The 27,002-nt window shown below is 42.9% G+C and overlaps 1 protein-coding gene across 2 annotated transcripts; it reads right to left on the bottom strand.

Annotated features, from left to right (window-relative positions):
- Window positions 1-3,017: 3,017 nt before the first annotated feature.
- On the bottom strand, window positions 3,018-25,634 carry trim45 (tripartite motif containing 45). Of its 2 annotated transcripts, XM_080903737.1 has the most exons (9): window positions 24,935-25,634; window positions 22,791-23,079; window positions 22,373-22,518; window positions 21,379-21,444; window positions 19,977-20,293; window positions 8,509-8,638; window positions 7,807-7,921; window positions 6,544-6,670; window positions 3,018-5,283 (listed from the first exon to the last, which is right to left on the bottom strand). In XM_080903737.1, exons 1-9 carry the CDS (start codon window positions 25,420-25,422, stop codon window positions 5,129-5,131), a joined length of 1,833 nt encoding a protein of 610 aa, XP_080759863.1. In that variant the 5' UTR covers window positions 25,423-25,634; the 3' UTR covers window positions 3,018-5,128. The 2 variants fall into 2 exon arrangements, with proteins under 2 accessions (XP_080759863.1, XP_080759864.1); XM_080903738.1 differs by lacking the exon at window positions 21,379-21,444 and having other exon boundaries at window positions 24,935-25,631.
- Between the last annotated feature and the right edge of the window lie 1,368 nt (window positions 25,635-27,002).

The following is a 27,002-nucleotide window of genomic DNA, read 5'->3' as shown; positions in this document are numbered from 1 at the left end:
AATCGATGAGAGAAAAGGGTTTGTTTGTTTGTTTGTTTGGCAAACACGCACGTGGAATGTTTAGATGAGAACTGTAAACCAAAATGTTAGGATATCAGTCCATGATCTGAAGCTTAGAGGCTGGTGATACAACAAATTGCATGTCCCATACTTGAACAGGACAGATGCAAATTGTTTCTTTGTGTAGAAGAGTGACTATATCCATTGATCAGCTGGAGGTCGGATTTTCTGCATTTCTCTCTTTGACTCGGGGAAATACAAATTTAGTACTGTAAAGCCTGACCCGACACACTGGTATGTTGTTCATGTTTGAGGAGTGTTTATTGGAATATCACACATGTGCCGTTTATATCATTCGGCCTCCGGTCCACCAGCTTTCCAGCTGATCTCCAGCACACACTCCTACTCTCTGGGCTCCGGCTTTGCTATATATCAGGGACATACCCGTTGGGCTCACTGCACTACCCCTCCCCTACAGCTGAGCCAGGGACCACGCCTCTGCCGCAATTATATTACAAATAATTGAATCTTTATTTTAACAGTCATGGAAAATGTCCTGTTTCTTATTCAAGTTCAGTTGGTGGGAGCAGCAGTAGGATGCCCAACCACCTCCTCCAACTCATCTGGGGGAATACCAAAGTGTTTCCAAGCAAACCAAGAAACATCCCTCCAGCGTGTCCTGTGTCTGCCCCGGGGCTCTCTCCTGGTAAAACATAATGAACACCACAGTTTGGAGGCATCCTAATCACTCCTAACCACCTCAGCTGGCTCCTTTCAATATGGAGGAGTGCTTGTACTCTGAGCCCCTTCTGAATTATCAAGCTCATTGTATCATTGTGTCATGTAAAATGATTTAATGATACGTAGCATATGGCCACAAAAATCCTACATATTGACACCTGATGTTATGTAAAATACATGATATGTTAACTTATTGTTTTTTTTAAAAATTGCAATCACTCCTCAATCACTTGGATGCTGAAAACCTGATTCAGGCTCTGAATTTAGAGCTGAACTTTGAATCTCTCTATCTCTCAGGGTTAGAGTAACTGGCAAAGTGTGAGAACATAAAAGGCACAAAAGGTAAGAGATTAAATATGAGAAAAGATGTCTCTCAGCTGTGAGACAATATTGTACCGTGGTCACTGAGTCTCTCAATTACAAGGTACATTACTTGAGAGCTCAATGATGGGTGAAGGAGGTTTATGAGGTCTGGCACAAGTCCTTCTCAATGTGCTTCAGAGGACTGGTGAGTATCCTGCCTTTTACTGTCATTGTTCTAATTTGGTGTGAGTACGCTCAAGTTCTTTTAGATTGGGTCCACTGAAAGTACAGAGGCTGAGAAGGAGAGGAATCAATAATGACGACAGGTTTGAAGCACTTTATCATCCTTAACCCAAAGCTGCCCTCATCTAATGTGTGTGTGGATGTGTCCTTACCTGCAGTGTCCTAACATTTCCAGCCATGGCTTCTCTTCCTGAGCGTTAGGATGAACATCAGGGGATCGTTCGTTTCCAAGTTGCTGTTAACCGACTGATCACTGTGTTTAATTAAGCAGTGTCACTGCTGACATCGCTGATGTAACTTCCTGTGAAGTGGCTTTTAGTGGAACAGATCCCCATTCATCAAACTTTCATAGAAAGAGAGTCAGTCTAAAAGCGCTTTAGACATTTTCCAACGATAATGCAGTATTCATCAGCTCTGCGGTAAAGACGGCTTGTGAAAATGCTGATTATGAATGATTTGTAGGAATAAAGTGTGGAAAACTTGATGTCAGACGCAGAGGATCAGGAGAATTAGTTCTGGAAGACCAGAGCAAAAAAACAACTCTCTGCTGCAATCTAGTGGTGGAAAGAGGTATTTCTATGAAGTATTTACAAAGTCAGAGAGGGCAAAGTTAAAGTTTCTAAGAGGCTTTGTGCAAACTAAGTCTTCATTTCTATTCTTATAGGAATAAATCATATTCCACAGTGTAGTGGTTAACACATTCACCTTGTATGAGAACAGCTCGAGTTTGAGACCAAGGGGAAACAACCAACCTCAGAGGATCATAAGACAATCAACCTCCAGTACCTTTGGAATTATAATCTGTAGCTTTAATTTATTCCAAAGAAGGAAATACTTTTTTAAAAAAAGAAAAAAGGCAAAAAATTGGATAAAAAAAAAAGAAGAGGTGAATGTGATCCTTTCCGTGCCCCTATACGTAAACAGGACACCAGGTAACAGATTAAGACAAAGAATTTTTCTAAAATGACTCACAAAGATTAAATGTTAATAATGAAGGAACATGGCGCAGACCTGGCCCTCACTATAAACATAAGGTTCACACAGATTACCAAGTATTATGTTTTCAGGCCACATTTCAGACAGTTTTCATCTGGAAAGTGCCACAATATTTACAATCCTTTACAACAATAATTGGGCCATACTTACTATTTCAAATGTGGGCCACATTAGACTCACAACCTAATTAACCAGCGCACAGTAGTGGACTACATTTGCTGTGTTAGACTACGGCCACTTCAGGGTCCCATCCAGATTACTCAAAGCTTACTGAGCCACAGCTTTTCTAAAAGTGGCCACATATGTTTTATGATAAACTGTCTACCTTTGATAAATTAAATGTAGGCATATATTTGTCTTTTTATTTGTTGCACCAGGTCCATATTAACCATTTACCACATGGGCCACTTTAGGGCACAACCAGACCACACAATCCCAAAAGCACCACATTTTCGCCAAAAATAGCCCATTGCTGCTTGAATGCATGCATTCTGTCCAGACCAGAAGGTTGTTGCTGAATCACTGCCATCCACTGCCCACCCTCCCCTGTTATCAGCCTTTGCCTTTACAATCTGCTGCACTGACCACAAAACAAAAAAGTGACCTAAGAAGCAGTAGCCCTCTAAATTAAATAATACAGATGTATTATATGCAAAACAACATATTCATTCCTAAATGATTCTATATGTAATTTTCAAAAAATAACTGAAGCATGATATAAGAAGTGACAAAAAACCTCTTTATTAGGTGTAAACAAGTTTAAAAAAAAAAAAGTAATAATAATAATACAGCACCAGGACAAGTTACCTGCTAATACATCCAGATGAATGTGTAAGTCAGAGTCTGATGGAAACACTTCCAGATCTCAGTGTGTGACAGCTTCTCTGTCATTCTGCAGATATTGGCCCACAAGTAGAAAAATTAGTTGTAAATTTCATTTTTACAACTTCATATTGAGCACATGCTACGTAAAAATCATCATGTTCCTTCCACTCAAGTGCAACATGCATGTTGCATTCTGAATACAGAAAAAGTTGCTCATTATAACGCTCAGAAGAAAAACAAGTCTGTATTCTAAGCAGTGTCTGTCTGCACCTTCATGGTCACAGTGCTTTCCAGATAAAGGCTTGAAGCTTGCAGGAGATGAATTCCTAAAGACACTTGAGGAAAAAACCTTTTGTGTGAATATTTTAATAAGTTTCTTCGTTGTTCCGGTAGCACTAACAGCCATTGAATATAAAATTGTTCACATGCACACAGGACAGGACAGATGCTGTGGCTTGCAAAAACAATCAGATGTTTGCATTTGGAACAGCGAATGAATTTACACTTTGGATGGTTTCCATGCAACGGCCTTCCTTACCTTATGGATTAGCTTACAAATTAATCATTGAATCAAATGTTGTCGAGCAAACATATTTTTGCAGTACTTGGCAGTAGTTGTGCATATAATGATTTCCTTGTAGCTACACATGTTTTATTATTATTTTTTAACAAAAATGTATTTATCTACCTGATTTAATACTTAGAACTTGAGTAGGCTGTAATATGTAAATTTGTAGGAAATGGTTATGAATTATTAGTAATGCTATGTGTAATCACCTGTTTTGTGACTATTACATACAAATAATCCAGTAAAAGGCACAATTATGACTAAGTTGTTACTAATGAAGACACAGTAGGTATTGTTATAATACACAACTACTTGGAACTCAAGTAATTAGTCAATATTTATATGACAAATATTCCCATTATTCAAAATTAATCCCTGTCTGAAATGAGCTGTTTTAGCTCCTTTCCCTCGCCCTTCAAGCTAGCTTTTCTTCTGATTGGCTACCCCTTGTAAACAGCAGGTTTGAACAGCAGGTGGGCGGGGCTGCTGTGCTCGCAGCCAGAGCCACATCCATAGGGGTATCTGCTGTCACTGACATAATGCAGAAACAAGAGTAATAAAAAACCCTGAAGCTTGAGCTTTGGTGCACATGATCAGCTGTTAAAACATTGATCTCATTATTTAACATGTGTCCATATTTGTAACAGCACTGTAAGGAGATGCATAAAATCATTTCTTGACACATAGACTGTTGTTCCACTACCTTATACCTCATAACAGTTACAATAATAGTTACATTATTTCAGAACTGAAAGAACAAAGGAACTATAAAGAAAAATCCATCAAATTTTTTTGGGGGAAAAATAGCATTACAGTCATTTTTTGCTGTCTACACAGGCAAGGTGCCATGTAGGGAGTGGTGGTGTACCATGGCTATATTTACGAAAGTATATTTAGGATTACTTCCTCTGACTGTTTGATATAAAAAGACATAAAATATTCCACAATCTGTTGATTCTGGCTGTTTTTTTTACTGACCATTAAAATCATGAATCAAAAATTTATTTCAGCACCTCAGAACTTCCGAGCTGATTAAAAGGTTAAAAACTTGTAAACTGTCAGCTGTTGCTCCGCTTCCTTTCAGCAAGGCTTTAAGCACATTTCTGTCCTGCTGTGATCGATGCTTCTTCTTTCTCCTTTCTCCTCCAGCGTGAGCATGATAAGCCGACACATAAAGGCACTTTTACAATGTGGACTACACAGAGGACTGTCTGTGTCCCTTGTTAGTCTCTAGCAGCTGGCTGGATACTGTATCACATTAAGCCCGACATGCAGTGACTCTGATGTCCTGCCTCACTAGGTTACTTTCACTTCCCTTGTCTGACCTTTTCAAGTTGGTCCAAGGTTTACGCCGACAACCTCAAGGTTACTTCCCCGCAGCTCTAACCTTTCCATTTCTGCCATCTTTTTATGAAACCGCATCGTCCTGACAGGTCTCGGCTCTGCGTCGCCTCAGAGCTCCACAGTTCGCAGGTGGCTGCGAGGGGAAACGGCAGCCAGCACGCTCTGGGGCAAACACTCCGACTGCTCCGTGGTGCTGCCACAGCAAGACCAGTGAGGCTTCCCGGGATGTCCTTTATGACCATGACCGCAGCCTTTAAATCCTCCTGCAGTCAGACGGACATTCGATGGCAGATGAAATGATGAGAGACAAAATACAAAAGACTGATTTAAGCTTTTTCCTCATTCGTTGCTTACAGGCTCCTTTAGACAGAGATTTTGGAGCTGAATTATAGCAGGTGTGGATAGAATGATTACATCTGTACTTTAATTATCGCCAGCTCATATGAAAATTTGTTTTTCCAGTTTATCAGTCTGTAATAGGTCTACGTTTACCTACATTTACCACAGTGGCTTTGAACATATTTCAGAGTGTAAGTAAATGCAGAGAGAAACAATGATTTCCATAGTGACGGGAAACATTTCAGTAACAGCAACTGTCTCTATTTAAGATAAGATAAGATAAGATAACCTTTATTAGTCCCACACGTGGGAAATTTGTTTTGTCACAGCAGGAAGTGGACAGTGCAAAAGTTATGACGCAAAAATTAGAATACAATAAGAATAAATACAGTACACAGCTGTACAGAATAGAATAAAATAATATACTATATACAGTAGAATAAAATAGAATAAAAATATACAATAAGATAAAAATAGAATACGAATGCTATATACAACTGAGTAAAAATACAACGATGCCAGAAAAGATTATTGCACTTAGTGTTATTGCACATGTGTGGATGTGTGTGTTTGTTCAGTTAAAGTCTTTGTTGTGGAGTCTGACAGCAGTGGGGAGGAAAGACCTGCGAAATCTCTCCGTCTCACACCGTGGGTGCCGCAGTCTCCCACTGAAGGAGCTGCTCAGTGCTGTCACAGTCTGCTGCATGGGGTGGGAGATGTTGTCCAACAGGGATGACAGCTTAGCCGCCATTCTCCTGTCACTCACCACCTCCACTGGGTCCAGAGGGCATCCTAGAACAGAGCTGGCCCTTCGGATCACCCTGTTCAGTCTCTTCCTGTCCCCAGCAGAGATGCTGCCGCCCCAGCAGACCACACCATAAAACATATTTAACTCAAATTACACACAAAAGACATGTGTGATGCTAAGGAACTATATTTCAAACACCTGCTTCTTTTATGAATCAAATAACCTGAAATATAATAGAACACAGAGAGTGTAAGGAAAGCTGGTTTAGCTTAAAAACACAAAGTGCACAGATGATGGTGCCGAGATTCTGTGAAAATCTTAACTTAATTTTGTTCTTCATCTGTGTGTTCTAGTCAACAGCACAGTGTACCCCGAAGTTTGTTCACTGTACACCTGCTCCTTCAGACAGGACATATGAAAGTTATCTGCTGCGTACCTGGCATGGTTCCCGGGCAGCCACAGCGAGCCTCTTTGGCTCCTCCGCTGGAGCAGAAGGAGCAGCAGTGAAACGTCCCTCTGTGACGCCTGAACTTCCTCTTCACATTCAGAACAAATGGAGAGCCCTGCAGAGACAGACAGCACAGAGGCAGTCAACCAGTGTCGGTTGGCACAAGAGCCGTTACAGGGATTCTTCTTGCTTAATAAGGACAACGTTGTGCATAATAACTTGATTTGTCAGGAGGATGTAGAGCCCTGAAGTGACGAGCTGTGCACTGCTAGCAAGGCCACGGCTCCGTCTAGCAGTCAGCTTATTATTTCAATAATTCATATCTCAGCTGTGAAACGCAGCTACTGTTTTCAAACTGTTTCGACAGCGATTATATTTTTGTTTCAACATGTAAATATTATATAAAGAAGAGGAAACTAATTAGACTCTGCAGGTGCCTGGCTGCGAATGGAGTGGCTTTCCTAGATGGTTTCCTAGATGAGACGGGGGCTTGTCCTCGGTTTTTCTTGCTTGGCGGTTATTTTGTGTGTGTGTTTTTTGTTTTCTTTAGTGTGTGGGGTAATTCTTTCCATAGATATTTTGGGGGCAGATTTACTTACAGTGGCTATTTTTTGTGACATTCAAATGCTCTGTAGTGCTTGTAAAGCAGAGCTGAAGGCCTCTCTGTGTGCAGAGTTGGTGGACAAAGACGTCCGACCTTCACAGAAGGAAGCTGCAAGGCAGCCTGAGGAGGCCACAGCAGAATAAGGGTTGCCCACGAGGCCGAACCAGAAGGTCGTGGAGGTTGCTGGCATCCTTGCTGCTGGTGTCTGTGTGGAACCTGTGTCAGGTATATCTAGTGAACATCTTTGGGTAATCCCTTTATATAAAGGAGGTGATGGCCTGCATCTCTGTATGAGAGCGTCTGAGTTGGAGATCTCTAAATATCTAAAACTGATCACACCATTTCATGAAACTGAAGTTAATTCATGATGTTTTCAAGTGTACAGCAACCGCACTGTGTTGGCTAAAGCAGTTTTAGCCTCTTTTGTTATAGTGTAAACTTGTAGGCAAACCCCAGGAAGTGAAAGTGTGTACCCATGTATCAACTGAAGATGGCCTTAATTATGAAACTGTGAAAAAACTGTGGCTGCTTGAGTCTTGGGTAAGTTTGTTGTCCCCATCTCATTTTGTATCCTGGCCCCTTAGACGGGGCGTAAGAGAAACAAACCAAATTAAAACTTACAGTCTCGACACTTTAGTTTAAAATACCTTGACATGTTGGGCTTTGACACAAACCCACACAGAGTACGCTCCTGGCTGCTGTGGTGTGTATGACACACTGTAGGACCCGTCACTGTTGTCAGTCACAGTCGTCTCCACTTTACTGATGGAAAATAAAAAACATTTTATTAATACTATAAAATATCACTTTAAAACCGCAACTGATAGCACATAGATGTAAACTGCTCTCAAAACATCAGTGCTGGATTCTGAATCTGCTCATTCTGAGAGCATGGATGACCTGTCCGAGCTTTGAGTCATACTCTGATGTATATCAGCCTCTCAGTCTGAAGGTTAACTTATTTCAGACATCCAAAACACCAGTGATCACACACGTGCTGACTTTAGGTAATAACTCAAAGACATTCATGGATCAGACGGCTGTGCTGGCAGATACTAAACAGCTACTAGCCTTCCTGATATTGCTGCCCTTGTTTTCAAAGTTACACACTGTTTGATCGTGAATGTGAATAAAAATGATTCATGTGATGTTACGGAGGTCAATAAGAGTGTGCCTCTTTCAACCCAAGTAACAAAAATAGCACAGCACTCAGGCTTAGAGTACTCTGATGACCTGTTCTAAGCAGGTCAATTTTTTAACTAAATGTGTCTTCTGTATGATTTGCTGAGTCAGAAATGCTCAGAGTTAAAATGCTGACCAGGCACGCCACACGCTGTCCCCCCACTCACCAGTTTTTCTTCTCTGTGTGAACGACGCTCACGAGGACGTGCTCTCCACCTCGCGCCAACTGTTCTCCAGCTGAGTCTCGGCACACCAGGGTGAAGTGGCCCAGCTGGCCCTCCGTGCCTTCCTGCAGGCCTGTGACCAACACAGGGTTAAAGGTTAGAATCAAATTCAAATCAAATTCAAATTCAAATTTTATTTGTCACGTACACAGTCATACACAGTACGATATGTAGTGAAATGCTTGGACAACTGCTCGTGACCTAAAGAGAACAAAAAAGGAAAAGGCTATGAATAAGATAGGAAATAAATATGAAAAATTAAAAAGGGTAAATTTAACTAGGAAGGAATAAAATATAAATTAAGGTTAAAAATGAAATAACTGTACAACACAAATTAGAATGAAGGGTAAATTTAACTGGGAAGAATAAGATAAAGATAAATATATAAATTAAAGTTGAAAATAAAATAACTGTACAACAAAATACACAATACACAATATAGAACTATATAAGAATGTATGAAGAAATCTAAATATAAATAAATATATACACAATAACAGCAGCTGTACAAGTATTAACCGGAAATGAAGAACATAGTGACCAGTGTTGTGCAAAACCAAAGTCCAGAAAGTCCAGTGTGTGTGTAAGAACTGTATGTGTGGGTCAGTACTGTGTGGTGGTGTGATTGAGAGACCGTATCGCCTGCGGGAAGAAGCTCCTCCTCAGTCTCTCTGTGTTGGTATTCAGGGAGCGGAATCGCTTCCATGATCTGAACAGAGAGAACAGTCTGTTGTTGGGATGGCTGAGGTCCTTCACGATCTTCCTGGCCTTGGTCCAGCACCGCCTGCTGTAGACTGAGTGCAGGTCAGGGAGCTCGGAGCGGATGGTGCGCTCAGCTGATCGCACAACCCTCTGTAGAGCTCGTCTGTCCTGCATGGTGCTGTTCCCGAACCAGGTTAAGATGTTTCCCGTCAGGATGCTCTCTATGGTGCACGAGTAAAAGTTCCTGAGCACCTTGGAGGGCAGTTGGAAGTCTCTCAAGCGTCTGAGGTGGTAGAGACGCTGTCGGGCCTTTTTCACCACGGTGTTGATGTGACAGGACCATGACAGGTCCTGCGTGATGTGAACTCCGAGGTATTTGAAGCTGTCCACTCTCTCCACTGGGCACTCGTTGATGACGGGGGTCTGGTAGTTCCTCTCCTGCTTAGTGCTGAAGTCCACTATCAGCTCCTTTGTCTTACTGACGTTTAGAAGGAGGTTGTTCCTCTGGCACCAGTTCTCCAGATTCCTAATCTCCTTCAGGTAGGCCGTCTCGTTGTTATCAGAGATCAGGCCCACCACGACGGTGTCGTCAGCAAACTTGATGATGGTGGTGGAGCTGGTAGTGGCCACACAGTCATATGTGTACAAAGAGTACAGCAGGGGGCTCAGAACACACCCCTGGGGGGCTCCAGTGCTGAGAGTGGTGGAGGCTGAGACATGTCCGCCCATCCTTACTGCCTGTGGTCTGCCAGTTAGGAAGTTGGAGATCCACTGACACATAGATGAGCTGAGTCCCAGATGCTCCAGCTTGGTGGTGAGTGTGGAGGGAATTATGGTGTTAAATGCAGAGCTGTAGTCTATGAAGAGCATTTTAACATAATTCCCCCTTCTAGTGTCCAAGTGAGTGAGTGATGTGTGGAGGAGATGAGAGATGGCATCGTCTGTGGAACGATTTGGACGGTAAGCGAACTGTAGTGGGTCCAGTGTGTCTGGTAGTGAAGAAATGATGAAGTCTCTGACCAGGCGTTCAAAGCACTTCATCACTACTGAGGTGAGGGCTACAGGGCGATAGTCATTGAGAGAAGCAGGGTGGGGTTTCTTCGGGACAGGAACAATGATGGACTCTTTGAAGCATGTGGGGATCACCGACTGAGATAAAGAGATGTTGAATATCTCAGTGAACACAGGAGCTAGCTGGTATGCGCAGTCTCTTAGGATACGACCTGGGACGCCGTCTGGTCCTGCTGCTTTCCTGGTGTTCACTCTCTTGAAGGCTCTCCTTACTTCATGCTCGGAGATGACGAGCACGTTTCCGGTGCTGGCAGTATCTTCCTGTCTGCAGCCGTTAGCGCCGCTAACACTAGCATTGTTGGAGACCTTAGCTGCAGCCTCGAAGCGAGCATAGAAAGTGTTCAGCTCGTCTGCCAGAGTCACGGCCGCGTTCGTCATACCGGTTGTTGGTGCTTTATAGTCCGTTATTGTCCTTAGTCCCCGCCACAGGCTCCTAGAGTCACTCTGTTGGAGTTGTGACTCTAGTTTCCTCCCGTAGCGCTGCTTCGCCTCTTTCACCGCCCTCCGCACGTTATATGACGCGGCTTTGTACGGGTCCATGTCCCCCGTCATGAGTCCCGTGTTGTAGGCAGCGGTGCGGGATCTCAGAGCGTCGCGGATGGTTTTATCCACCCACGGCTTCTGGTTGGGAAACGTTGTGATAGTCTTTGTCTCCACGGTATCATCCGCTAGTTTCCCGATGAATCCCACAACCGCTTCCGTAAACACGTTGACGTCATCGTCGGAGCTGTTTCTGAACATGCCCCAGTCTGCGTCATCGAGTGCGTCCTGTAACGCGGCCACCGATTGATCCGTCCAGCGCGCGACCTTCCTCTGAACCGGAACTTCCTGTTTCAGCCTTTGTTTGTATTTTGGCATGAGGAAGATGGCGGCGTGATCAGATTTGCCAAACGGGGGGCGGGATTGTGCCTTGTAGCCGTCCTTGACCGTAGTGTAGCAGTGGTCCAGTGTCCTTTCACCCCTGGTGGGGCAGGTGATGTGTTGATAAAAGTTCGGCGCTGCGCGTTTGAGGTTGGCGCTATTAAAGTCCCCCGTCACAATAAGCGCAGCGTCCCGGTGTTGTGTCTGGTGCTGTGTGAGTGCCTCATGCAGCTCGCATAAGGCGGTGACCGTGTCCGCTTGTGGTGGAATATAAACGGCACTTACAATGACCGATGTAAATTCCCGAGGTAGATAAAAAGGACGACACATGATGGACAGTAGTTCCAGATTTGGTGTGCAGGAGCGTGTGAGAGGAACAACGTTCGCACTGTTGCACCAGTTGTTGTTCACCATTAAACACACGCCGCCTCCCCTTGACTTCCCCGAGTCCCGTGTCCTGTCCATGCGGTGAACCGAGAAGAACTCGGCCGGCTGGATGGCGTGGTCCGGCACCGCTGGGTTCAGCCATGTCTCGGTGAAGCAGAGGAGATTGCAGTCCCGAATGTCTCTCTGGAACTTTATCCTGGCCCTGAGGTCGTCAAGCTTGTTCTCCAGTGACTGGACGTTGGCGAGCAGGATGCTAGGCAGAGGTGTGCGGTGTGCACGAGCTCTCAGCCTGTTCCTGACGCCGGCTCGCTTCCCTCTAGGCCGCCGCCGCTTCCCTTTGTTCTCCCTCGAGATCTCACTCGGCCAGCTCAGATCCGGAGTTAAAAACTTCGAATTGTGAGTACATTGTATACCAATAGAAACAAGAGTGTCACTGTCATACCTAATGTACCCAATGGTGATGATTTTGCCGATTTAGAAATGCTGAAAACTAACTTAAAAAACAAAGACAAAGAAAAAGTGGTCGGAGCAGTCGTGACGGCAGCCGACCTCACCGGCGCCATCTTTAATTTGAATCCCGAAGACTGCGCTGAGTAACAAAAAACTACCGCTTGACTAAAAGTGTACCACGGGTCAACAGAAGGCTGAGTCCTGAGGTTGCTGAAAAAACATGGCCGTCCCAAACTGCCACAAAGTTGCCTGTGTCATTATCATTTACCTTAATTACAGCTCAGAGATGTAGCCCATTAGTGAAAAGAGCACCAGGACAAAAGTACGCAGTCATAAGTTGATGTAGGGATCTTCCACAAACTTTATATAAAAGATTACCACTGTAACATAACACACTGGTTTTGGACTCAGCATTCTGAAGCCTGTTCACTGTTGTTACCGCTGGAAATTATGTGTATATATATTTCTATATTTTTAGACCTAAAAGTTATCGTATTTAGAGGAAAGAATGGTGCTCGAAGTTATCAGCTAAGGCTGTACGTCACAGCGGTCATATTTTTATAGATTTCTACTAAGAATCACCACAAGCACAGTGCAGAGGTCAGGTTTAGGGGCTCACTGCTGGCTCAGCCACACTAGAATAAAAACAGAATGGCAGTCTGGTTGTGACTAGGAAACAGGGCTGTGCGATATGACCAAAATCTCATATCCCGATATAAGACATTTATCGTCCTGACAATGATATATATCACAAAAATTTTACATTTTCTGTAAATTCTATGAATCTTGGGTAACTCGACTCGCGTGAAGTGTTTTCAGCTGGGCGTCGTGTTACTAAAGTTGAAATGGCCGCAATTTTCTTTCTATTTATTACACCTGACAGCTCTTTTTAGCTTCTTGTCCGTAAACACTCTTACAAACTATTTCATGTGATTCAGTTTATTTTGAAAAATCTCAACAGGATCTTCAGTTTTATTGTGAAAGGTTTATGTAGAAAATAAACAAGTGGACGGCAGAGTCAAACAATGGTTTTACCGTCGTTGTTGCTAATGGCAACGCATAAAAAGAGTTGCTTGTCTGTCTGTATTGTGGTTATATTAAATATAAGAGGAAGATAGAACTTAAGAAATTCTACACAGTGACCATCAAAATGATGAATTTTTTTTTTGCCATAAACAGTTTATTTTGCGACACCACGAAACAAATGATAGTGTAAAATGAAACGATAGACGTTTTCATATCGTCATCCGATATATATCGTTATACAGAACAGCCCTTCCAGGAAAGGTGGTTAATAATGGTGATGTCATTTAATTGTTTTATTTTTATTCAGTGACCAACTACAAATTGATAAAACAGATAAAGCAGATGACTTGTGATCAGAAGCTGGTTACCTGGTGGGAGGTAACGATGCTCTGCAGTAACTGCCGTTGAATCTAGAATGGCAGACTGACTGACACCACTCTGTGATCAAACAGTCAGTCTGGGCTGATGATGAGCACAACTTGTCTGCATCTCTTTGCACTAGCGGACTCAACTGGTTCTAATCTGGTTCTAGTCCTATATAAAAGCAAGGACACCGAGCACCATAGTCACATTTAGAATTTTGCCACTGAAGTGCTGTCCTGAAGCAATTACGTCACTATTTATCAAGGAAATTTTAAATTTCACACTTCAAATCTACGAGCTTCTGAGTGGACTAAATGTAAGTTAATGTGAATTTTGTTTAATGCAAACTTCTCTTCATGTTCACAGGAACAGTTTTGCAACAGGTGGCAAAAGATTTGTGATTTATTACAGTTGATTGCCATTTGATCCCAGATAGATTGCATGTAGTTGACAAATAGACCCCATTCAATCAAAACCTGACAGAGAGTAGACTCTGACTCTGTCTTCTTGCCATTTTATTGCCGTCTTGATGCACCACTGCTGCTTTGAAGACAGCAGCTGATGGTGAGCTGCCTTTGAAATGGTTGCTTTGAAGTGCAAAGCAATAAATTTAGCTGCGCTTCAGTCTCCAACTACTGTTTTCCCTAGTGTGACTGTAGCATGAAGCCTAGGAGGCAACATTTGAGCTACAGCGCCTGTGTCAGCACACCTGTCAATGGCCCAAACTATCCCGGTGTCCAAATGAATGAACTATAAAGAAAATCACCAACCATACAATTTATATGATGGTTTACACAACCTATCACTCTGTAAACATGCTTTTTCATGCTGGTACGTTGGAGCATTTTAACCTGGGAGTTTGGAGGCATCTTGTTTATCGGTTTATTTATGATGTGTAAAGGTTAAATACATGGACACAACCTCTTCATATGCAGAGATTTCACAAATGGCAAGAGCACACAGACACACAAACACCCAGAAAAGATGTTTCAAGGTAGAGAAAAGTTGGTAACAGTACAAAGAAGGACAAAAAAACCCTACAAAGAATAAATGAGGCACTTTATCATTCAGACACACTACGACACTGAGACACCTGGACATTTGTCTTGTGCCTCTACAGGTTTCAGTCACACAGATGCACGATCACAATTTCAATACAGCCCTCCGCTCAGCGCTTACGCAGGTCAGTGTCCAGATGAACGAACTGCATGTGGAGGGGACTTCAGGTGCAGCTGGACTTCAGCATTGTCGAATTTCTCAAACACCTCTGCGTCATTATTTAGCATTTCATTAACTTGTTCCGCTGTCTCGTTCAAGATATTCATCAGCTGTTTCTGTCGTGTTACAGCGCGCATCACCTGTGTTCACTCCAATGATTAATGCCGCTTTGCGCCTGCTCGTCAGAGTCCATTAGCAGTTTGATAACAAATGATCCCACGCTGTGTTTTCATTTGTTATTATTCAGTGTTTTCCAGCAGCTGCAGGGAGAGCTGTTTGGATGCTAATGGAACTAACTCCAGCGGCTCCTTCACTGATGATGAATGGGAGTACTGGTTAAGGGGCCGAACTGTCGTTAATAACGGTGCAGCACTATTGCGTTACGGGACTCCTGCTGAAGTTGAAAGGTCCTGATTTTAAATTTCTGCTATATATGAGCCACACCAAGAAGACACGTGTGCTCTCTGAACTTGATGCTCAGACACAACATTTATATTCTTCTAATTTCACTCGCAGAAAGCTGCTCGAGGTGGACCCAGGGTGAATCTGACTAACATGACAGAGTTGTGTGAGAGTGATCTCATGGTTACTTTTCATGTTTGTATACATTGTATTGTGTACAGATGACTTTTGCAATTATGCCTAATCTCAAGATGGAATTATTCATCATTTGGATCATGATGATCACATGCATGTTTACGTGCCCCCTCTGGCACTTGGGCCTGTACGCCCAGCGTGTGCAGCAGTGGGGCTGAAGCTGACGACCAAAAGTATATTTATTATCAAGACATTTTAAATATTTGTGTTATTATGCTGGTCAGGAAAACCCAATTATTTAAAGACTTCAATGGACACCTTTTAAATTGCTTTAACTAACGAAAATGACAAAGAGAATTCATGAATACACAGTGTCAGGGTTTTTCCTGGCTCAAACTGGGCCTTTGGGGGTGAATACACAATGGGAGCATGACTGGTCTGCATATACAGGGAATATACAGTTTTCATAAGACTCTATGCAAAAAGTAAGAACACTGCATGATTCATTAGCTTCTGACTGACTGCAAGGTCAAGGAAGCGCAGATCAACACCCCTCCACCATTGTGCAGTTCCAGAAGTCTTGTGGTCTTTTCTGATGAAACTTTGCAAACCTTCCAATAAAATCATATTTGTTTAGTCTTTTTCTAATTGTACTTTTATGAATTTTGACACGTTAGCTGAGGACTGAGATGTAGCACTCAGGTTATTTTTCAATTTCTCCAAGCAATGCACGAACATCCTGGAAAAACCTGGAACTGTCTTGAATGTTTTCCACTTGTCAATAATGTTTCTCACTGCAAAAATGATTGACTTTGAACTCTTTGGAAATACATTTATAACCCTTCCCAGAAATACCCAGCACTTCGGACTAGTAAATTGCCCAAACTGCTGCTTTTCTTCCTGATGATTAGTGGATTAGATTAGCAGCCCCTGGTTAGTATGGACCTTCTTTATTCCTATGGAAACAGTAAGAGTACACTTAGCTTACTGATTCCTTGGTGAAAGGTGAAAACCTCTTCTTGGGCGCCAGAGTTTTTATCTGCATGCAATATATTTAAATGTCTTTACGTTAGATTTTTGCAGTTATTTTTTTAAATAACATCTTCCCATTTTAAATGGTAAAATGGCCTGTATTTATATAGTACTTTTAACCTAAACACTGCATTTCAGTGGAGCCTAAGTTACATATAGCTTAGCTAATATGAGCTGATACTGGTCTATTACAGATTTTTATCATTATCAACATATAATTATTTCTGATGTACACCAATATTAAAAGATTTAATACAAATAAAAATAAATAGGGAGTGCTGAGAGGGTTGTTTCATCCAACCTTTCAGCACTCTCTTCAGCACATATAAAGTGGCATTGGCGCTGAGCGGACAGAGGGGTAAGTTAGGTGCGTCTTGACAGTAAATTGATTGAACATACGGTTGCATTATCTGTGAATCTCTGTTCGTCTTCTTGCTAAGCTGAGTACTAGCAGCTGTCACCACTAAAGACACAGCTCTTCTCACCCACAATTCACCTGTGCTGCTCAGTCTTGCAGTCCATTTCAATACTTCAAATCTTCTTTTTGCACAAAGAGGGGATAATCGTTGGTAAGCCTCTGGGATGTCCACTTTCCTATACTCAAGACTGAAATCTGAACCCCTAAATTGAGAGTGTCACACTGTGTTAAACTGATTGCAGTCAATTTGGGAAGAATAAACAACTTAAAGCTGGAAAAAGCTGGTTTATCTGATGCATTGATCCTCAATCTGGAGGAAAAAAACGTAGAAGCTTTAGCAACCGAAGTCAGCCCAAAGTAAAGCTGGATAAATGAAGAGGTTGCTGCAGGGACCAGAGAGCTGTGTACGGCTCTACATCTAATGCAGTACACACGACTTTAATACAGACCCAAGCAAGCCCCCACACAAACAGACTGCCTGACATCACATGGCAGACTGACTCTTTGGCAAACATTGGCAGCGGCTCTTGGATACCAACGAGACTCAACAAAGAAGTCCAAATTTGCTTTGGTTTCCCATTTATCACAAGTAAACACTGCTTTAATCCGAGCTCTGGGACAGAGAGAGAAACGCTGCTACAAATCTCCTGCTTGCTGCGTCTGCATATGTGTGGTGGAAGGATGGGAACTGTGGCAGTACCTGGGTGCTTTTCTGAGCAATGAATAAGGGCTGCAGTTTGCATAATCAACTGATGCGCAAATGATTATTTCTACAATAACAAATGAGGTGATTTAGATCACACAGACTGTCACAAGGAGAACCTTTGGGCATATTTCTGTCTCCTCACATTAGTTTTCTGATTAACTGTTAACTTACTAAGGACAGCAGTAGAAGCAATCATTTAAACAAAAGGAAAAGCAAGCAAACCTTCCCCGTGTGCATGCTTCTCCTCTATTATAAAACATTTTAACACAAAAGGAAAGTCGTAAATATTCTGTCGCTCAAAAGCTGCCCTGTACTCTTGCTGATCCCCGTTCCTCCAACACTGCATGTGTCCCTGTTATGTTTGTGCACTGCCTGCAGGCCTCTTCAGTCACCTAAACATTCCTTCACTCCAGAAGGAATTTCTGCCTTTAAGCCAAAGTCCCCAGAGACAAAACAACAGTCTTTATGTGCTGCATGAGTCTGTACTGTCGTCTCTGCCTCACACCAACCTTCGGTCTCTAAACTGATGTGGCTAGAAAAACAAGAGTTCTGAGTTTAAATGAATTTGCTTTTGTCACTGTTACACACTCTTTTAAAATATTACTCAGTTCATGTGACTCTCAGCTTCAGGTCATCTGGTTCCTTGAATATAAAAACAGAAATGCCTAAAGCTGTTTTCATGTTAGAACAAAGAAAAAGTCATTGGTAAAAGAGTCGAGTTAGCTTTTAGCAAACTCAAAGCTAAACTTACAATACTGTGCAAAAGTCCTGATGTGGACTCAGTGGAAGAGTGGCTGTCAAGAAGCCATTTTTAAGGAAGGAAACAGGGAAAAAGGCTAATGTAAGAACTGGACTGAAAATCAGATCTGATGAAGCGATGAATCTAAACGAGAGATTATTGGTTCAAATGGTCGTCGCTATGTACAGAGGAGGTCGGGGGAAAGCTAAAACAGGATGTGCTTACAGGTTTATGACTGCAGTTCAGCCAGTGGCTTTTGGAAACTTGTGGAAATGAATGGAATTATGAACACAGAAAAGTATCATCACATTTCTGATCCCCAATGCAGTACAACTGGGAAAGCGTCTGATTGGGAATGGTGTCATTGTGTAGCAATGACACAAACAGTGCAAATGCAGTATGCATACCTGCATAGAAAAACATATAATGCATCACTATCAGTCATGGATGGGGCTCCCCACAGCCTGAACCTCAGCGTTACTGAATTTCAAGCTTGTGAGAATTGTACAAACTCTATTTTTGCCTTACATACTGTATTTTCAGGGGGTATTTGTATGTGTTTCAATAAATCACTGTACCCATTTCCAATTTTCCTAGGAAAATCTAAATGGAAGATGACCCAAGACCTGTACATAACAGACTTACAATAATAAAACAATGGTCATAATGATGATGCAATGAGTCATTTTAGGCAAAGACTGTATATAAAAGACGGACACAGTCACTATGATGACTTGTTTGTAGATTAACGTTTTAAAACCTTCAGTTTGACATTTTGTCTGTTTCTTTAAACTTGGCATGAATGTATTTGGGTAAGAGGGCAGCCCAGGAGGTAGTCTGGTTAGCATGGTGTTTGTAATTTACTGAGACATTATGTGGGATCTGTCCACCTAAAACATGCTTTAATCATATTTACTGTCTTTTTAAAAAAAAAACTGAATTCGGAATGACACGAAATGTCACCCAACTATAACTCAAAACAGTCCAGTAAGGCACAAATTTTACCTTTAACACAATTAAAATGGGTGACTTGCATAAAAATTCACCTGCGTGGTTGTCATGAAGTACAAAAATTTGCCACAGAGACCAAAACAAGTTTTTGTGGCACGCTGTCAACATGTTTACTTCTGCTCTAAAGATGGGGAATTTAACATGGAGGTCTATGGAAAGTGAGTGATTTTTGGAACCAGCCTCAAGTGGCAATTTGAGGAACTGCACTTTTCTGGCACTTCTGTGTATGCTGCATCTTTGAGTCTTGAAAGTTGCTGATATGGTTTAAGGCAGGGGTGTCAAACATCTGGCCCATGATACAATTATATCCGGCCTGCAAGATAAATTCATATGTATATATGTATATTAATGGCCCGTCAGTATGTGGGAGCCGAATATTCAGCCCTACTAAGAATCTATGCAGGCAGGGGTCAGACTTTATTTTGATGGGGACACAATGCGGCCAATAATATGCAGGCAGACAAGGATCATACCATTATGTGAAATAACGAAGCGGGGCAGATGTTCTGAACACAGCAAGTGGTAGTGGTACAGGCCAGGTACACAGGGTGTCGAAAAAAGTGAAGAAATGAGTGCAAATGTAAAATAAGCAACATCTGGCTGCATTTCAGTGATATCGGAGACCTCAAAGCTCAGTGCAGAATTTATAAAAATAGGAGGGGCTAAAGTGATATCGGCTTAAATTTGTGGAGGAGAAAAGGTGTCAAACTTGTCCATAGCACAGACTAACAATTGGTTTTATCGCCGGTAAAAACACTAAAAAAAAAAAATTAAAAATACAATATGTACACATGACCCTGAAAATAGTTTGCTGTGATTTATTTAAGAGTGTTATTGAAGCAAGTATGGATTCCTAACCTTCTGTACACATGGTTGAAACTGTCTTTTACCTTCTCCTTCAATGGTGCACCTGCTGACATCCACCGTCTTAGAGTTGATTACCCCGACCACAGGGTAGCCCTCCACCTCCCCTGCGGGTTCCCTGGGCATGAAGGATATACTGCTGCCATCGTCAGGGGCAACGGTTGCTGGGTGGGGGTCATAACCCCTCTCTGCCAGGCTGGTGAGTCTTCTCAAGGTCACTCCTTTGGCACTGAGGATCTCAGCGTCAGACCCACAACTCAGGAGCCGCTCTGCGAACTCCACACTGCCTCGGATGTCCAGCAGAGCCTGCTGAAGCTGCACCCCCTGTAAGTGGAGGTGGTTCCTGGTAAACAGAGAAGTTAGACAAGCAAAAGTTGAAAGCATTTCCTCACAGTAATCTTGGTAGACTCTGTGGTTTCTGTGGCATGGCAGTGAATAATTACTGTATTACAATATTCAAGAAATAAATGGATTGCTTATGCTTGTTTAATTCTGGTTCATTTTTGTGTGATTAAAAGGTTATGATCAGTTCAAAACACACAGAATTAGCTCTGTTTCAGGAGATTTCAAACGCGCTGGGGTTACAGTACGTCAACAGCTTCACAAAATGAGAAACACTTTTAAGTCCAGTGAAGACAACATCCACTTGGAATCAGCTAAAAAGAGCATTTGGACATTAGACAATAAGACAACAGCATCGATATCAAACACACTGCCAGTGAAACTGCAGCCGCTCAGCTTATTGACTTTTTATATATACTGGCACAAAAATGTGTCGAAATGGATCCACGAACACTTAGCAGAAGATTTCCTGGGTTTTATTTTCTGGGTCTGACTTTATAATCTAAACACTGATGAGGTTGTAATACTAAGAACAAAACAAAACTGTAATAACCTGTTAATCTTAACCACAACTTTGGCGACTCTATATCATAATCAGTAACTACTCGGTAAACTATTCAGTCCTGGGGTGGTTCATTCATCTTTAGGCAGTGCGAGGAAATTGATTCATGAACAGCATTGTGTCCTGCTGTGGCAATAAGCTCCTGTCTCCTCTTGAGAAATAGCTTTGGGAAAGGTAATGATATGCTAATTAGCCATCTATGCATTTTGCTTTCTCAACTAGCCATGTGGCGCTACGGTGGTTAAAGCACAGTATTCTGATGAGAACTGTGTTTTCTAAAAACTATGAGGTAGCGAATGCCACTGGAAAAACACCAAAATTTCATGTTTTATTCATAATCTAATGCGGACCTTCCCAAAGTGTGGGGCCCGCCCCCTGGGGGGGACGCTTGGACACTGCTATCACGGGCGCCCACACAAACGCAAAGCAGGAGAGGAAGCATCGCTGAATATGTTTCCAAACCAACTTCATTCTAAGCCAAAGACTAGAAAATATGATGAAGCATGTCTGCCCTTTGGTTTCACCTGCACAAGTGCCGAGGTAGGTCTCCCTGCAGAATTGGTCTTTCCTTTGTAGGGAGCAGCGCTGGGCTGTTTAAATCACAGACAAACAGGATCCCACATTCTTGATTTTTAGTTCACAAACACTTGTAATGACTAACTACTCCTGACATTTTGGAGATGTTAGCTCTGTATACAGTAAAGTTACAGCAGGATACAAATAATATCAGGCTGATCCTGTCACGATTTGTTCCCCCGGTTCAAATCACAGACAAACAGGATCTCACAGCTGTTTATGTTTTTAAACCCATTTTGCACAGAGAGGCACTTTTTGAAAAATGTATTGATAGCAATGTTGAATATTATTACACAGGAAAAAACAACTACATGTAAAATAATCACACCGTGACGCCTCTGCCTTTGTAAACGGAGGGACAGTAACTGCGTGTGTGTGTAAGCGTGTAAAACCTGCAGATAGTCAGATTAACAGTATTTTGTTTCTGCAATTCCTCTCATGTAAACAATAACGTGGCGCACAGCGTGACGTGAAAAAAGGCGCATCCCTTTGACGCTGCGTGACGAACTCTGTATTCCTCGTCCACACGGAAACGCAAAAAAGGAGTTTTAAAAATCTCAGTTTTCAGTTGTAAACACCGTTTACATGTGGACGAAACAGCTGCGTTTTCAAAAATACCCGTGTAGGTGCGGACGCAGCGTAAAAGAGTTAGTAGTTTATTTTATTACTACCTGTCATTTATTGCAGTTTACTTGTATTTGCTTAATTGTTTACTAAATGTTTGAGGTGTGAAATAAACCGCAATGGAGCAAAATATGGGTGTGTGTGGTTGGAGGATGTGTTTGTGTTTGTGCGTGCGGGGGGGCATTTTTGTAAAACAAAGGGGGGCCTAGCAAAAAAAGTTCGGGAACCACTGATCTAATGTAATGTGGGAAACCCAGGATCTAGAGAATCGTCAAATCCCCGCTAAGTTTAAGCTGGTCAGTATGCATGTTTTCATACCTCCGTTGGACTCGGAGCTCCTCCAGACGCCGCAGCAGAGACAGACAGTGGGCTTCCACTGCGCTGGCGTAACCTCGTGCGAATGCCCTCACCTCACTGGCTGTGGCCTCAACTCGTGCCTGCAAAGTCTCCTGAGATGCTTCCACCTGTGCCAGTGGAAATGTATATTATAGTTCTAAAAGCAGATACTGGGTATTTAAAATAATAAGCTTAACAAACTGTGCTAGAACAGGTTTTCAGAACGAGTATGTGGCTTTTTTTCTCCTCTGAGGTGACAGCGGCGGTGCCCTTTGTTTAACTGTGAGCTACCCAAATTTCATGCCACTTGTTGTAAACATGAAGCGCTGGCAACGACAGAAGGTATTGGGACACTGGCTCAAAAGTCTGTATATCTTCCCAATAAAATGGCAGTCTTCACCTTCTGCAGTGACTCCTCCAGTCGCTCGAGTCGGGGTCGAAGGTGCACGTTAACCAGCTCTCTGATACGGTCCCCATGGCGATCGATAACATCACGTGTGGGGCAGCAGCGGTGGTCGCGGTGCAGCGTGGCGGCACACTCCAGGCAGATGGGCAGGTCGCAGGGCTGACAGAAAAGCCGCAGCTCCTGTCCCGGGTGCAGGGTGCAGAGGACAGGCCGGACCAGACGACCACAAGCCTTCAGCTCCTCCAAAGCCTGAATGGAGTGAGATGCTGTTCGCTTCTGCCGTCTGAGGACACACAGACATATGAGCACATCTTTAAGTCAGAACACAGATCTGGATTTCCCAGGATGTCTGCTACTGTCTGTGCAGACAGTGTTAGTGTGTTAGTGCACAGAACGGCTCAGAATCCATCTTGAAGACATACGTAAACAAGATCAGTTAGTGATGAAGAAGAACAGAGTAAAATACAATTTAAACCTCAGTCTCTTCAAAGCAGAATATATATTTAAAAAAAACCCTCAAATTTCCACTGTAACTGACTGCGGTGCAGAGAGTAGCACAAAACAGCCTTTAATAAGTCACGCCTAACCATTAGTGTTTTGCCACTGTTAGGACAAACACAAAAGACAAACAAACAAATAAACAAAATATCCAGTTGAATAAAAGTATCTGAGAAAACCACCATCAGTTCCTAATATACACAAAGTTTATGGTCTCAGCCAGTAACTCCAGGGGCCTGTCTCGATATGCGTACTTGCGTTCTTGTTAACTCGTGATACGTCATCAGTCGGAGACCAAGTACTGTTCCAATTCAAAGTACGCATCAAGCCGAAAACGCAAAAAATTTCCGGATGTGTTCTCGCTCTGCCTGTTTTATCGAGCATGCATCGGTGGTGACTTGTGTGTACTGGGTACAGCTAAATATCCCAGAATGCATTTAGTCCAAAACCCAAATGCAGCAATGGCAGAGGAGCGCAGCTAAAAACTTTTAAATATTACTCTTTCTGGGTCACAAAATAAACTTTTAAGTTATTTTCAAGCGAGAATGAAGCTGTGTAAACTTCAAAGATCTGCTCAATTTATCAAGCTATCAAATATTTCCAAACGTGATCCGATTTCGGAGACGTCTGTTACCAACCAGCTCCATAGCAGACCGGGAGGTTGAGGATCACAAGAGCTGGTGAGAACAGTGGACTCCTGGCACATCGTTTACAGAGATATATTTCAATTCAGGAGGAAACATTTTCACCGGGAAGAACAGCATGTTAATACGTGGAGATTCTGAAGGCTGCTTCAAAATGATCAGATTATATTTTAAATATTTGTTCAGTTCTCTTCCAAACCCCAGCAGCTGTCTATTGTAATTTTTGAGTGTCCACTAAAATAAAAATAAAAGCCTTCTAACATCTCACCTGTTTGTTTTTATTAAGGCATACATGTACACAATTTTTATTAAAAGTGATTTCGCTACTGAGGTTAAACATGATATATAAGTCACTTAGATCATTTCTAATTGTTAATGTTTGGTTTATTTCAGTGTTTTATTTGTTCCTGGGTAGATCGGTTTGGCTGAGATTTAAGTTAAGCTTCATAACATATTAATCACAGTTAAATTAAGAGGGGACGGCAGCAAAAACTCCTGACCTGAGACATCATCAAGTACGCTGGTGTTCCAGTTGTACAAATCGTGTGTCCATGATCGTGTTCTTGGCAAGTCCGGACTCGCGTACTTGAGAATTGAGAAAGGATCCAGGTCTTAATGAATAAAACATGCTGCATAATTTGCAAATTTTTGTCACCAAACAGCAGAGTGTGCTTTTTGACCTCTCAGGGCCACAGTAGCCTAAGATGCACAGCCTGACACTTGGAAATCTCAAAAAGGAATGGATGACGTTTTTGCAATAGCCATCTTCCATTTACAGTCTGTGGAACAGACTCAAACGAAAACCAAACATTTTATCAAGCAGTAGAAGTAATAGATTAAAATTTTTAAACACGGTAAAAACCTAATTTAATACATTAGACAGCAAAAAACAAATAAACAAAAAACAGCATGTGGGATGTACGAAGGGATAAAGAAAACTGAGCTAAGGCATAATAGCAAAACAGAATTAAAAACTAGCCTCGGAGCTAACTGTACCTATGCGCTTGGCAGCAGAACTCGCACAGGTTGACGGAGCACACCTCGCAGCGGCTCCCAGCACCTCCTTCTCCGCACAGGTCGCATCCCAGCGGGCCGTCCGTTTCCAGGGTCTCCACGAATACTTCGTCCAGCGCTAAGTGGTCGGTACTCAGCCCGACGTGCCCGGACGGAGGGAGGTCTACCTCTGAGTCACAGTCAGGGCAGAGCACCGTGATAGTGACGGCGGGTCGGTCTGCCTCCAGTGGTTTGTCCCGCTTACCGCCCTCCGGAACATCCCGTTGTATACGTGAAGACACCGAAAACGGCTCCAGCTGAGCGATGCAGTCAGAGCAGAACGTGTGCAGACACGGCAGGATTTTAGGGTCCCGGTACAGGCGCTTACACACCTTACACACCGCTCTGGGATTCACCAACACGTCGCTCTGCTCGCGTCCAGAGCTCTGTGCTCCCTGCTCCGACGTTTCTTTCTGCTCAGACTGCGACATTGTTCAGTTTGGGTGATTTCTGGAGCAAGAATAAAGGGGGAAAAACCCCAGCGAGTTCGAAAAAGTTGTCAGAGCTGAAGGAAACTTCTGTATAATCCCCTTTCTGCATAATAAATCACACGTTTTCTGCACTGCGGCAATCCACCCCATTCATTAATTAAAAGGCCATTCGAAAGCTCCACTTTTGATCATGAGAAGTTTACTGCTCCATGGGACATTTGACACCTCTCTCATTGGCAGACCAATAGGAAACCTCTCCCGGGCTATCCGGGGTGGTCCAAAACTTTACCGAAGTCTTCAGCACAGTGTGGGACTTTGACTGCCCCCATCTACCGGCAGGACGGTGGAAGATATATCCACTCACTGCCTGCATTTAAACCAGCGGTCCCCCGGGCCACGGACCGGTACCGGTCCGCGAGTCGTTTGGTACCGGGCCGCGAGAGTTGATGCTCGGGTGTGAAATTTACGTTTTTCAGGGTTTTTATCGTTAACTCGGTTTGCCTGGGTCTTTTCCCGTGTTGTAGTTGTGTCTTATTTTGAAAAGAAATATTTACGTTACCATAGCGACCAGAGAGCATTAAGGGGGAGAGAGGAGGACGTTACGGTGTGTTCACGCCGAACGCGATGGGCGCGAGAAAAAAGCCCCAAACGCCCCTAACTTGACGCGTGCACATTCGCACCTCTACGCGTGTCCAAGAAAAATCCATCGCGCCCCAAAATATCATATTTTAACGCGCGTGAACCGGAAATGTGGGAGGGATGTGGGAGGAAGTTTTGCCAGACAGGTATCTTTGCAAGATGGCAGGTGTCGAGCTAGTGCTTGAAGAGAGAGTCTCCCTTCTCTATTTACTGTGGAGAGCAGAGCAGCGGCGTAAAGGACATCCTCGCCGTACCTGGGTCCATCAGGTCCTCCAGAGGTGTGAGCAGTTTGGTGAGTTTCACCATTTGCTCCAGGAGCTGCGCCTGGATGACAGCCGATTCCAGCGCTATCACCGTCGGCCAGTTTGAGGACCTGCTTTCCCTCGTTGGTCCCAGCATCGCCCGCCTAAACACCAATTACAGGCGCTCAATCCCACCTGCAGAGCGCCTGTCCGTCTGCCTGAGGTTAGTAAAAGTGTTTTATTGATACCTGTGCTAATATGCTAAACCATCCAGTTACACACTGCTAACATGGATGTGCTATGCTAACAGTGAATGCTGTCTGTGTTTACTGAAAGCAAACTGTGGTACAGAGACGACTGTTTATAATATTTCTAGTGATACTCAGAAGGTCTCATCAAGCCCCGATTTAATTCGATTTATGCTGTTATCAGTGTTTGCGATGATAGCATGGCTGTGGTGTCACATCAATGTATGCGCTCGGTGTTTGCTGATATCAAACTGTAGCATTAGGACCACTGAGTTAACCTTTGTAGTGATACTCACTCCTTTTTATTTAGACCTGGTTTGATTCTGGTATAGTTGAGTATTTGTATATAATCCCTGCAGCTGTCAGACTCTATAGCAGGGGTCACCAGCCTTTTATTAAAACAGAGTTAGATAAAACTGTGAACAGTTTGGTTCATCTTTAGTTACATGGT

Source organism: Rhamphochromis sp. 'chilingali' (assembly GCF_963969265.1).
Source record: "Rhamphochromis sp. 'chilingali' genome assembly, chromosome: 14".
Lineage (NCBI taxonomy): Eukaryota > Metazoa > Chordata > Actinopteri > Cichliformes > Cichlidae > Rhamphochromis > Rhamphochromis sp. 'chilingali'.
The sequence above is the reverse complement of the archived record's forward strand: the minus strand, read 5'-3'. Positions and strand labels throughout refer to the sequence as shown.

Bases quoted from the DNA above. Each gene is read 5' to 3' on its own strand.
- trim45 (XM_080903737.1), bottom strand. From the start codon at position 25,422: ATGTCGCAGTCTGAGCAGAAAGAAACGTCGGAGCAGGGAGCACAGAGC. The intron at 8,639-19,976 runs GTAAAAGACAGT...TGTTGGTCACAG, and splicing joins GTGCACCATTGAAGGAGAAG to GCCTGCAGGAAGGCACGGAG. The intron at 6,671-7,806 runs GTATTTTAAACT...CTGTCTCTGCAG, and splicing joins TCAAAGCCCAACATGTCAAG to GGCTCTCCATTTGTTCTGAA.